General features: G+C 53.3%; 1 protein-coding gene across 7 annotated transcripts in view; it reads right to left on the reverse strand.

The window, feature by feature from the left end:
- PI4KA (phosphatidylinositol 4-kinase alpha) overlaps positions 1-12894 on the reverse strand; it is a 146813-nt gene that overhangs the window by 15876 nt on the left and 118043 nt on the right. For all 7 annotated transcript variants that reach the window (XR_013399527.1, XR_013399528.1, XR_013399529.1 and 4 more), the window contains 10 exons: positions 10709-10867; positions 10310-10461; positions 10003-10110; positions 9241-9368; positions 6971-7090; positions 6711-6790; positions 6392-6585; positions 4100-4190; positions 3545-3712; positions 2804-2857 (listed from right to left, as the gene is read on the reverse strand). Coding sequence is in view for 4 of the 7 variants with exons in the window: in XM_077950618.1 (XP_077806744.1) it covers positions 2804-2857; positions 3545-3712; positions 4100-4190; positions 6392-6585; positions 6711-6790; positions 6971-7090; positions 9241-9368; positions 10003-10110; positions 10310-10461; positions 10709-10867 (1254 nt within the window). In the remaining 3 variants the exon portion in view is untranslated. The remainder of the gene's footprint in view (positions 1-2803; positions 2858-3544; positions 3713-4099; positions 4191-6391; positions 6586-6710; positions 6791-6970; positions 7091-9240; positions 9369-10002; positions 10111-10309; positions 10462-10708; positions 10868-12894) is intronic.

The raw sequence follows: 12894 nt of genomic DNA on the forward strand, positions 1-12894 counted from the left end.
CTTGGGAGGCTGGGGCAGAAAAATCACTTGAACCTGGGAGGTGGGGATTGCAGTGAGCCGAGATTGTGTCACTGCACTCTAGACTAGGCAACAGACTCTGTCTCAATAAATAAATAAATAATAACAATTATTATTATTTTGAGACCAAGTCACTCTGTAGCCCAGGCTGGAGTGCAGTGGCGCAATCTCGGCTTACTGCAAGCTCCACCTCCCAGGTTCATGCCATTCTCCTGCCTTAGCCTCCCTTGGTAGCTAGGACTACGGGCGCTCACCATCACGCCCAGCTAATATTTTCTATTTTAGTAGAGACAGGGTTTCACCCTGTTAGCCAGGATGGTCTCGATCTCCTGACCTCGTGATCCGCCCACCTTGGCCTCCTAAAGTGCTGGGATTACAGGAGTGAGCCACCGTGCCTGGCCATTAATTAATTAATTAAAAAAATTAACCGGGTGTGGTGGCACATGCCTGTAATCCCAGCTACTTGGGAGGCTGAGGTAGGAGAATTGCTTGAACCCAGGAGGTAGAGGTTACAGTGAGCTGAGATCACGCCACTGCACTCCAGCCTGGGCAACAAGAGTGAAACTCTGTCTAAAAAAAAAAATATATATATATATATATATATATATACCGGCTGAGTGTAGTGGCTCATGCCTGTAATCCTAGCACTATAGGAGGCCAAGGCGGGTGAATCACCTGAGGTCAGGAGTTTGAGACCAGCATGACCAACTTGGTGAAACCCCATCTCTACTAAGAATACAAAAAATAAGCCAGGCATGGTGGCATGCACCTTCAATCCCAGCTACTTGGGAGGCTGAGGCAGGAGGACTGCTTGAATCTGGGAGGCAGAGGCTGCAATGAGCCGAGAGTGCCACTGCACTCCAGCCTGGGCAACAGAGCGAGACTCTGTCTCAAAAAAAAAAAAAAAAAAAAAAATCCCTAAAAATTGACAGCAAGAAAGAAACCAGGGAAACTCACTGAGTCCTGAGTTGGTACAACCAGACACAGAAGAATTGTTTCAGGCAGCCTTTCTCTGGTAGCCACCACCAAGAGTTCACACAGAGGCCCTGGGCACTGGCTCCCCTCCCCACTGCCTCTGGACCTAACCCTTATGCTAGGCCTGTATGGAAGCAGAGAGCCAAGCAGTCAAGGGAAAATAATGTGGGAGGGGAGCCAGGGGGAAGGAAACAGGTCCCTGAAGAGAAGGTGCCTCATGACAATCCTGTAAGTTGCCACCAGTGTGAAGGCTCCAGCTTGGTGAGTGTGGCTCCACACATATCACTGCTCTGAGGTGCAGAGAGCATGGCACCACCTAGTGAGGGCAGTGAATGATTTCACAGGACTCAGTCTTTCAACAGAGGCTGGCTGCTGTTCTAGAAGCACTTTGGTCTACAGACTCTAGGGCTAGCCCCTGGGACACCCAGTCATGGCACTCAGCCAGCCCACAGGTGGGCCACGTGGTGAGGGCTCAGCCAGGACACATGGAGTCTGCTGCCCAATTCAGTCAGGGAAACAAGGCCAGCTCTGGGGTTGGGGAAGAGGGCAGACAAGTTGCACTCAGACACAGAGTGCAGTGGACGGGCTGGCACGAGGGCACAGGAGGCTCAGGCTCCTGGCTGTGGTCACTCTCATGGATATTTTCTGTGCCACGACCTGTGCTGAGTACTTTATGTCCACAGACACTGTTATGGGCTGAATTATGTCCCTTCAAATTCATATGTTATAGGAGCTCAGAATGGTACTATATTTGGAGATAGGTACTTTATAGAGGTGATTAAGGTAACATGAGGTCAAGAGAGTGGGTCCTAATCTAGTATGATAGGTGTACTTATAAGGGGAGATTAGGACACAGACACACAAAAGGATGACCCTGTAAGGACTCAGAGAGAAGACGGCTATCAATAAGCCAGGGAGATGGGCATGGTGGCTCAGACCTATAATGGTGGCTCAGACACTTTTGGAGGCGGAGGTGGGCAGACTGCCTGAGCTCAGGAGTTTGAGACCAGCCTGGGAAAACATAGCGAAACTCTATCTCTACAAAAAATACAAAAATTAGCTGGGTGTGGTGGCGCATACCTGCCATCCCAGTTACTTGGGAGGGGTAGCGGGTGAGGTGCTGAGGTGGGAGGATGGCTGGAGCCCGGGAGGTTGAGGCTGCAGTGAGCTGAGATCATGCCACAGCACTCCAGTCTGAGTGACACAGCGAGACCCTGTCTCTTTAAAAAAAAAAAAAAAAAAAAAAAAAAGCCAGGGAGACAGGCCTCAGAAGGAAGCAACCCTGCTCACACCTTGACCTTGGACTTCTGGCCTCCAGAATTCATGGATTTTTTGTTTGTTTGTTTTGTTTTTTGGCCTCCACAATGCTGAGAATAGACATTTCTGTCATTTAAGCTGCCCAGTCTGTGGTGCTTCACTACGCAGCCCTGGCAGACTAATGCATACGTCACCTCGTTAATCTTCCTCACCACTTCCGGCTAAAGAGAGCAGGATTCAGGGATTTGAGGTGACCCCACCAACGAGAGGGAAGCCTGGCCAGGCTGGCAACAGCCCCAGAACCGGCTCACTCCGCAGAGCATGCTTGGGCCTCAGGGTGAGGCAGTGGGTGAACATGGCTTCCCCTGGCATGGCACTGGGTATCAAGAGACAATCACAGAGGCTCGGGTAGGGGGAGCAAGGGGACTGCTGGGCAGCCCTGTCCCTGAGGAAGCTCTGAGGAGCCTGTGAGGGCCGGGGATAGACCAGGCACAGGCTGGGTGTGGAGCACACTCTGCAAGTGAAGAGGACGGCCATGCAGGTGCAAGCTTACCTTGTCGTACCTGAGGGCCTGCACGATCTGGGGGATGTAGAAGAGGATGGCGTCCTGTGGAGGAGAAGCAGAGTTGGTCATGACTTCTAAGAGCAGAGCCACCCAACCCTATGGCCCAGGTCCTGCCTCTGCTTCTGCTCTGCCCACAGCAGGGCTGAAAACTGGGGAAAGCCCGGAGGATGGCGGGCAAACAGACTGATGGCTCAGAACACAGGAATGGAGGAAACAGGTAAAAGGAACAAGGCTCCTGCTCTACAGTGGGTGGGAGGGCCTCATGCTCCTCACTGGGGAGCCTGCCTCAGGGAAATGGTCTGCTGTGGGTCAGACTCTAGAATATTCCAGAGGCCTTTCTCCACCATCATCATAGCTGTCTCGTGGGCTCCCTGGGCTCCCACAAGGAGGGAGGGACCCTCCATGGGCAAGGTCACTGTGGGGTTCCAAGACACAGCTGCACTGCCATGTGGGTTGTGCACAGCTGCCGCGCCGCCTCATAATCAAACTCAAGTAAACTGTATGTCTTTAACTCGAACACCTCACTCAGGTCAAAAAACAAATGTAACTAGAGAACACATTTGAATTAGAACTAAATCCATCTTCTACAACTACTTGAACAAAAACAGGGAAAGGAACAGTATGTAATGGGGCGACCTCATGGCCAGTGGTGGGGCCTGTGCCTCTCTCCAGGTAAGACCCCTCCCAACAGTCCCACCAGAGGCCAGCTCAGCAGGGCCCTGGGCTCACCGGAGGGAAGGACCGCAGGACTTTCACCCCGTACTGCGCTGTGAGAGGGTGCGGCGGGTACATGCTGGAGAAGTAGGAGAGGCCCGTGGGTGGGTCTGTGGGTGCCCAGCACAGCACATGGCTGAGCTCCGGAGCGTCGGCGTCGATGGTGTGCCAGGTGACCAGGAACTGCGGAGGAGGTGGGGAGATGCTGTGGCTTGGGCAGTCCCGGGACCTCTGGAGATACCTGGCCCACTAGCCACACCACAAGGATGGTCATGAGAAGTGATGTTTCTAAGCATCTGTAACCATGTGGAAGATGCTTTTGATGTGTTATGGAAAACAGCGTAACTGCAATTAGGGTGAAGTGCATTACATTTTATTCTACTGTAAACAAATAAATGCTACAGACAAGGAATAGACAACACAGGAAATCAGAAAAATCATGAATAGTACTGAAGTTGCCACGTGGCTATTTTTGTCTCATTTCCAGTTTCAGGCATTTTTGTCTCATTTCTAGTTTCAGTGCTGTTTTGTGCAGTTTGAACTCAGGCCCTGGCACATGGGCTACACTACCTTGATCGCTTCAGGCACGTCACTAACGGCTCCTGGGTCCAACCGAACGAGACGGGTCACTTCGTTCCCGATGGCTTCTGTGTTCTTAAACCTACAGGGCACAGAGGGTATGGGTGGTGCTGCCTCGCCAGGGAAACCGCGCTCTCCCACACACTAGAGGGAGGGGAGCCAGAGGGAAACGCTGAACTGGAGGGATTCACATCAATACCAAGTGACGGCTTGGGTACAAACAAATAGAATGAAGACCTGCTATTTGATAGCACAACTGGGGGACTACAGCCAATAATAATTGTACATTGAAAAATAACTTTAAAAGAGTGTAGGCCAGGTGCGGTGGCTCATGCCTGTAATCCCAACAGTTTGGGAGGCCGAGGCGGGCGAATCACAAGGTTAGATCGAGACCATCCTGGCTAACACAGTGAAACCTCGTCTCTACTAAAAATACAAAAAATTAGCCGGGTATGGTGGCGGGTGCCTGTAGTCTCAGGTACTTGGGAGGCTGAGGCAGGAGAATGGTGTGAAGCCGGGAGGCGGAGCTTGCAGTGAGCCCAAATCGTGCCACCACAGTCCAGCCTGGGCGACAGAGCGAGACTCCGTCTCAAAAAAATAAAAAAGAGTGTAACTGGATTGTTTGTAACTCCAAGGATAAATGCTTGAGGGGATGGATACCCCATTCTCTGAGATGTGCTTATCTCACATTGCATGCCTGCATGAAAACATTCCATGCACCTCATAAATACAGACGTCTACTACATTTGCACAGAAATTTTAAAAAAAGTTTAAATAAAAAAATGGTTAGCCAGGTGACGGCTAAATGTTCCATTATGCCACTAACTAGCAGGTCTGAACATTAGTGCTTTTTTTTAAAAAAAAGCATTATTATCCGCTGTGATGAAATGCTGGAACTTTCTTAAAGAAACACAAATTTTCCTACACTTACTGTTCAAAAGGCTTCCTTTCACCATCCTTGTCCTAAATCTCCTGCCTCTTATTCCTTTTCCTACCATATCTTCCCCTGACTCTCCACAGCTACCCATCCAGTGAGTCAGTGTCTCAGTCCACAGTCCAGGGGCCACAAGGCACCTGGCCCATGAAGGGGCAGCTACTAGTTTCCAGGTGTTCCCACCTCAGGCTAATGCAAGGCAGATGCCCCACGAGCACTGTGCTTTGAGGCAATGCAGAGCTGCTCTGCGATCCTACTCCAGAGGATCAAAGTAGGGCTGGAGGGAGGATGCAGTACACTGGCAGCTCTGGGCTCACAACGGAGAATCACCCACCCTGGACACATTCATGGGAAGCTGTGGATCATCTGGTGGAATTCTCTTTTTTTTTTTAGTAGAGACGGGGTTTCACCGTGTTAGCCAGGATGGTCTCGATCTCCTGACCTCGTGATCCGCCCGTCTTGGCCTCCCAAAGTGCTGGGATTACAGGCTTGAGCCACCGCGCCCGGCCGGAATTCTCTTTTTTTTTGGAGACGGAGTCTCGCTCTGTCACCCAGGCTGGAGTGCAGTGGCGCGATCTCAGCTCACTGCAAGCTCCGCCTCCTGGGTTCACACCATTCTCCTGCCTCTGCCTCCGGAGTAGCTGGGACTACAGGTGACCGCCACTGCGCCTGGCTAATTTGTTTTGTATTTTTAGTAGAGACGGGGTTTCACCGTGTTAGCCAGGATGGTCTTCATCTCCTGACCTCGTGATCCACCCGCCTCGGCCTCCCAAAGTGCTGGGATTACAGGCTTGAGCCACTGGGCCCGGCCCCATCTGGTGGGATTCTAAAGAGGGACTCTGCAGTCCCTCTCAGCCACCATCGGTCTGAGGTTCTGTTCCTGTAAGAGCTGCCACAGGCAGTTCACAGGAATGTGGCTGCTGTCTGCAGCATGTGCCTCCTCCGAGTACTCTGCCACTGAAAGGTGACATCCAGGAACAAACCCAAACCCTCCCCAAGGCGGATCCGGCAGCCGCCTGCCAGGAGTGACAGCCTCCACATGCCTCCTATCTGGCATGAATCAGATCTTGGCTCTGAATTCACCCTGCTGCTACCTCCCTAGGCTCCAGGTGCTGCAGCACCCCAGGCAGGCGTCTGAAAAGATCACAAGGGTTGCTGGGTTATCTCTGCACAGAAGAGCTGGGGGAGTGTCCTGGCGCTTCATGATCAAAGTAGCCTGCTAGACTACTTCCTGACCATCCTTGAGAGGGGCTGCAGGGTGCTCCCCAGCATTCATGACCCAGCTGGCAGGCGCCCTGCTCTGGGCCTCTGGTGAGGCCTGTATCAGGCCGTGGTGCCTGGGGGCCCACCTGGCAGGCAGCTGCACAGCCAGGTAGGGAGAGATGCTCCAGGCCAGGTTCACGTTGTCCTTCCACTGCTTCTCACTCAGGCTGATGTACTTAGATCTCCAGTTGGCCACGCTGTTCTCTCCGGCCTGGTCTAGCTCCAGTTCTGGGGCTGACAGTGGGTTGTACCATGTGATGAGCCGCTCGATCTCAGTGGCCTGGCAAGATAAGATATAAGGCCTGATATACACACCTTCTGTGAGTGACCACACACTGCCCCAGCCACCAGGCGTTGTACGGGCAGGTGGTGGGCAGCAGGCACAGCTGCACCTGTGGGCCTCACCAGCAGGGACAGCAGCAGTGTCCTTCGCTTCATGTAGTATTTGTGTAGCTGGGAGCCCCGGTTGGTTTTCTTAGACATGCCTAGGAGGAAAGACAAAGCACAGGTGTAGTCCTCAGATGCCACCTGCCTGCCCTGAGTTTCTAAACCTAGAGGAAGCTTGCAGTGCTCTGTTCTGTTGTCTGAGCAAGTGTCCATCAAGTAGCTTGCAACCAGAATGGTAACTTGTATGTGAGGGCCCCAGGAGCATGCCTCCCACTGACCTGACTTCTTGGAGATGGTGGACATGCCACTGGACAGGGGGTAGGTGTTGATCCAGCCTTGGGTGGCTTGTTGCCGAGAGCCAACAGTTATGTCCAGGTTGCTCCGGGTGTCCTGATTATCTGAGGGCAAACACATTGTTGATTCTAGAGTGAGGTGGCTCAAGAAAAGGTATCACAAAAAGTAAACTAATATTCACCAGAGATAAGGCAATCAGTGGTACAGTGGGAAAGAGTCCTGGAATTGACTGCAGGAACAAACCTGTCTGGATGGTGAGTTTTCCAAAAGCGTGAGTAATTCTTTAACTATTCTAGATGGAATGCTTAAACATTTTAATTATATTTCTTCTATCCTTTTCAAATATTTTTTATTTAATTAATTCATTTATTTATTTTTGAGATGGAGTTTTGCTCCTGTCACCCAGGGTGGAGTGCAATGACACAATCTCAGCTCACTGCAACCTCCGCCTCCTAGGTTCAAGCAATTCCCCTGCCTCAGGCCTTCCGAGTAGCTGGGATTACAGGTGCCTGCCACCACACCCAGCCCATTTTTGTATTTTTAATAGAGACGTGGTTTCACCATGTTGGCCAGCTGGTCTTGAACTCCTGACCTCAGGTGATCCACCGGCTTCGGCCTCCCAAAGTGTGGGATTACAGGCGTGAGCCACCGTGCCCGGTCTATTTTTCATTTTTGAGAGGGAGTCTCGCTCTGTTGTAGTAGAGCCACTGCGCCTGGCCTTCTTCTATCCTTTAAAATATTATAGGCTGGGCACAGTGGTTCATGTCTGTAATCCCAGCACTTTGGGAGGCTAAGGCAGGTGGATCGCTAGAGGCCAGGAGTTCGAGACCAGTCTGGACAACAAGGCAAGACCCCTATCTGAACAACAACATCTGAACAACAACAATAATAAAAATTAGCTGGGGGAGCTGGCATGTGTCTGTAGTCCTAGCTGCTTGTGAGGCTGAGGTGGGAGAATCGCTTGCACCCAGGAGTCTGAGGTTGCAGTGGGCTATGATTACACAATTGCATTCCAGCCCGGGTGACAGAATAAGACTCCATTTCTAAAAAAAGTAGAAAATAGAATAAAACAAGTATCATAATTTTCTTGATAAAGGATGGCAATTACCTGATCACCGGTAATGTATAGTCCTTTAGCAGGGTGATAACTTGAGGGCCTGTGGGGCAGACTGTAAGGACTGTTTGCCCTCTTCTAAGTGGAGCCAGAAAGCTGCCTTAGAAAATCACTGCATCTGCTTCTTTCTTTCCTTTTCCTGCTAGTCAGGTTGTCACCCGTGGGTCTGCTAAAGAAAACCCTATTGGCCAGATCACACCTGTAATCCCAGCACTTTGGGAGGCTGAGGTGGGCGGATCATGAGGTCAGGAGTTCGAGACCAGCCTGGCCAATATGGTGAAACCCCGCCTCCACTAAAAAATAAAAAAATTAGCCAGGCATGGTGGCACACACCCATAGTTCCAGCTACTCAGGAGGCTGAGGCAGGATAATTGCTTGAACCCAGGAGGCAGAGGTTGTAGTGAGCCAAGATCGCGCTACTGTACTCCAGCCTGGGTGACAGAGTAAGACTCTGTCTCTCAAAAAAAAAAAAAAAAAGAAAACCCTCTCTCTCGTCTCTCAGTCTGTGCTTAGTAATCAGCTAGGTACTGGGAGAACAAGGGCATGGCCTCCTTGGAGCTGTTTGCTGCTTGTTTGTGTGGTATGTTTCCCTTAAGCATTCCCTTCCCTGGAATGCTGTGCCCCATCCACCCTGCATGCCTGTGCAGCCTTTCAGACTCAGATCAACTGTCATCTCTTCCAGAAAACCATCTCTGACTCCCCACTCTGGAGGGGCCGAGTGTCTATCCCGAGGAGTGCTCCCACAGTCCCCCCATATTGAAATCACCTGTCCATTTGACTGCCTCCTACCAGACGACAACAGACCACACCCCAGTCATGTGGGTGCACTAGCCTCAGCCCAATCCTGGGCCATCAGCTGCTCAGAGGGGTGTGTGGACGCAGCCGGTGCCAGTGCAGGGAAAGTGCGGAGAGTGGAGTCTGCTCAGGGTCCTTGGGTGCGGGTTTATGCTTCTCAGCTTAGGCTGGAGAAGCAGAGCCAGGCAAGCGCCGGCCTCCAATGACCGTGCAACACAGCCAAAGCCAGGGCTCAGGGGGCTCTAACTGCTTCTCCGTCCCTACCTCTGGGACCCTCAGGGCTGCCCACATTGCCCCCCTCTCCTGCCTGCCTCCACCATGAGCGGCTGCACTGCTGAGGGTTACCTGGGGGAACAAGCTGGCTGGCGGTCAGGTACTTCTTATCTGAGAACATGGCGGTCCAAAATTTAATCATGATGCTTATGTCTTCACGCAGCCGCTTCTCTCCTTGAGTAGGGAACTTTGGGGGACAGCTTCAAACAACCATAAGAGGACAAGGGCTGAGTGTCTGGAGTTGGGGACTAGAGGCCAGTCAAACAAAGCAGTGAGAGGTGATGTACACAGTTTCTTAATGACAAAGGGTCAGCTCAAAGCCCGTCATTAGCAAGGATGATCTGGCCCATTCCCATGGGAAGGTGTGGTGGCTCCGGAGCCCTCTTATGCCCTCCTCCCTCACTGCCCACAGCAGCCCCTACAGCTTTCCACTGAAGCTGCGCTTGTGGCAGATCAGGGCAACGAAGCTGCACTCATACAACAGCACAGTCTATGGGTGCAGAGCCCCAGGCAGTGGGTGTTTGCAATTCTTTTGCAATAAGCCTTCACATCAACAGGGAAATTAAATGGACGCACTTAATCTCCTAAATCAGTTGAACTGAGGGAAAATTTGCCTACATCTCGCTGGGAGGCTAGCTCTCAGTACACAGGACACATGCACAGGGCTGAGGGTATTTAAATCCAGGGGGCCAGGGCTACTGAAGGAGGAGGTTGGTGAGCACAACTGGGCAACTGTGTACTCCTGTGAGTGACTTCCTGGGGGTCTGGGGTGGTAGAGCACTTGCAGGGGCTGGGCCATCCCTGGACACTGCACAGCACACCTTGGGGGAGTACCTGAAGTAGTCAAAGGCAGTGGAGTAGATCTTCTCGCGAAGCACATTGCGGATGGTTGCATTTGGAACCACATCGGCATGCAGGAGGGACAGCCCCAGGGTCAGCAGCCTGTGAGGGAGCCCAGGACCCAGTCAGAGCAGGAGCCTGGCCTGGGGCCAAGTTCACCCTCTGGACTCTCTTCCCTGCCCTTCCAGGAGCAGCTCACTGAAATGTGTTCCCTGTCTACGGAAGTACTGTGACACACAGACACCCCACGAGACACTGTACACACCAGGGGCCCCGTGCTCCCCAGGAAGAGGGCCCTCACTTGAAGCGGGGCCCGATGGCCGCCACATGCCGGTTCATGCTCCCCTTGGCCCCGCCGATGTTCAGGGACATGGAGCGCTGCAGCAGGCTGGAGAAGATCTCCACTTGGTCAGAGCTGCAGTACTTGGCGATCTCAAACCGCTGCACCAGGAACTGAGTGAGAAGAGGAAGACACTGTGGTGGTGGGGCTGCGCTGGGCTAACCCTGGGACCGGCAGAGACAGCTGAGGAGGGGCTCTGGGCTGACTGGCCGGGCTTGCCAGAGGCTGGAACAGTCAGCCCCTGAGGTCACAGCGTCTGAAAACCTGCAGGCCTCGGGTTCGGCTACCCCCACCCCAAGAACAGTCCTGGCCCCCCCAGGTGGAGCACCCCAGAGCCTTGGTGGGGGAACAGGCACGTACGTCGATCCAGATGTAGTGGGGGGTCACTTCAGGAGGACAGGGTTTGGGTTGACTTGCTTCCGAGGCGGCCAGGGGGTCTGCTTCCTTTATCTCAGCAGAAAACAGGCCAAACTTCTGCTCCACCGTCATGTGCCAGGCCCCTGCCATCTCCCGCATGAACTACAGGTACAGAAGGAATGTTAGCTCCTCTGTGAAACACAAAAAGGGGCTACTGTCATGTTTTCTCTAATTAAAAAAAAGGAACATATGCTCACTAAGATTTAGAAACCGAGAAAAGTATGAAGAAAAAAATGAAGATCGCCTATAGTCCCACATCCCAGGGTCATCCGTGTCAGTGCTTGGTGTATTTTCTCCAGCCTCTCGAGGCTGCATTCTGCTCAACCCAGTTCACGGTGTGGACGTTGCAGGGTGTGAGATGGCAGCACCTGGGATGTGCCTGATGCCCTGACAGGCACTGGGTAGCTGACTTTTCTCTATAACCCTGAGAACCCTCTGTAGCTGTGAGCAGGAAGACCCCTGTGGGGGCTGCTGAGCTGGCAAGGGCAGAAGAGGGTTCTGGATCCAGAGCCTGGCTCCTCCTCTCCACCCCACACAGACCCTACCCGATGCCTTCATCCCGCTAACCAGATCAGGAACAGCCCATGGAGCTGAGGAGAGCCTGCAGCCACCATGGCTAGGCCTGGGAGCCCAAGCTCAGGCTGCTCCCACGGCCCAGTCATGCTCAGCCAGGTCCCCATTCCTTGGGGAGGCATGAGGGGTGCCCAGAGGGAGCAGCATAGTGCCAGGGAGACACCTAGGTGCTGGAGAGAGTAAGAGGTGTGGCTCACATGTGGAAAGCCCCCACAATTTCTGGGTGTTTTTACAAGGAGACCAAGAAACAGCATTTGGCGTCTGGCCATAGAGGATTTCTATCCCTCTATTGTCCCAGCAACACCAACTCCTGCAAGGGCTCCAGGCGCCTGTGCAGACGTGGCAACAAGGCCCAGTGAGCAGAACACACACCGAGGCTCCTCTCCGGTACCCATCCCCTCCCTTCTTCCTCATGAGGTGGATCAGGGTGGCCACGTGGCCAGTCACGGAGCTCTCAGCCAGGCTCCCTGCTGGCTGGGGCAGCCACTGTTCTCCCCAGACACTCTAATGGGCCAGGGAGAGCGAACTGGGCAAGGCCCTAGGAATGCATGCCAGGGTGAGCTTCGTAAGGTCAAGGCAGCTGGCCTCTGCCTTTTGCACTCTGCTCTTGTCTTCCTTCCTGCTGGGAGGCACAGAAGCCATCTGGAAGCCGTGAGGGTAGAGACAAAGGCCACATAAGCCCAAGATGGCCAGGAGCCGACAGGAGCCTGGGGCGGGGCTGCACTACTCTGTCTGCTGCTTCCCTCTGAGCTGCCCGTGGGGTGAGGACTCCTGGGGGACGAGACACTAGAGCCACTAGAACCTGCTTTCTGTTTCCTGAAGACCGATGTAGTCTTATGGAAACAGACAAGGGAGCAAAAAATGTGTCAGGGGGGAACCCCAGAACTGCCAGGGATAAGAAGCCACGGCAGAACCACACTCCCACCTATTTGTTAAACAACCACATCCTGGTGGCTGCCTCTGTGCCAGGGCCTCGTGGGCTCTGGGCGTGGTGCCGCAAATGAAGACAAACATGACCACACAGTCTACGGTGGGGACCACAGACAATAAGAAATAAGCTACACACACTGAGAAACACTAAGAAACAGCAGTGCGAGTGAGCGTGTGACAGACCTGGTGGCCAGGGAGAGCCCTGGCAAGGAGGGGACATCTGAGATGAGCCCTGGAGGAGATGCAGGAGTGAGGCGCAAGGCACGGCTGTCTGAGAAGAGGGAGTGTATGACACGGCCTATGGTGGGAGCAGCCCAGGAGGGCAGCTTCAAAAGTGAAGCTGACGGGATGTGCGGAGAATCATCCGTGGGAAGTGCAGGCCGGACCCCAGCATGGCCACAGCACAGCAAGCAAGGGGAGGAGAGGGGATGGAAGTTGGGTGGGAAGGGGGCTTGCAGGTCACAGAAACAGGCCCGCCTTTGAGTCTGTAGGGGGGCTCTGATTCCCCCCTGGCTTGCGCCAGCTGCATGTGGAGAAGGGGAAGATGCCTGGGGGTGGGGAGCAGGAGGCCAGGCCAGGGGGCAGCAGCTGGGATGCTGGGACTTGTCAGATCCTGGATAAACCTC

This window comes from Macaca mulatta, chromosome 10 (assembly GCF_049350105.2).
Source record: "Macaca mulatta isolate MMU2019108-1 chromosome 10, T2T-MMU8v2.0, whole genome shotgun sequence".
NCBI lineage: Eukaryota > Metazoa > Chordata > Mammalia > Primates > Cercopithecidae > Macaca > Macaca mulatta.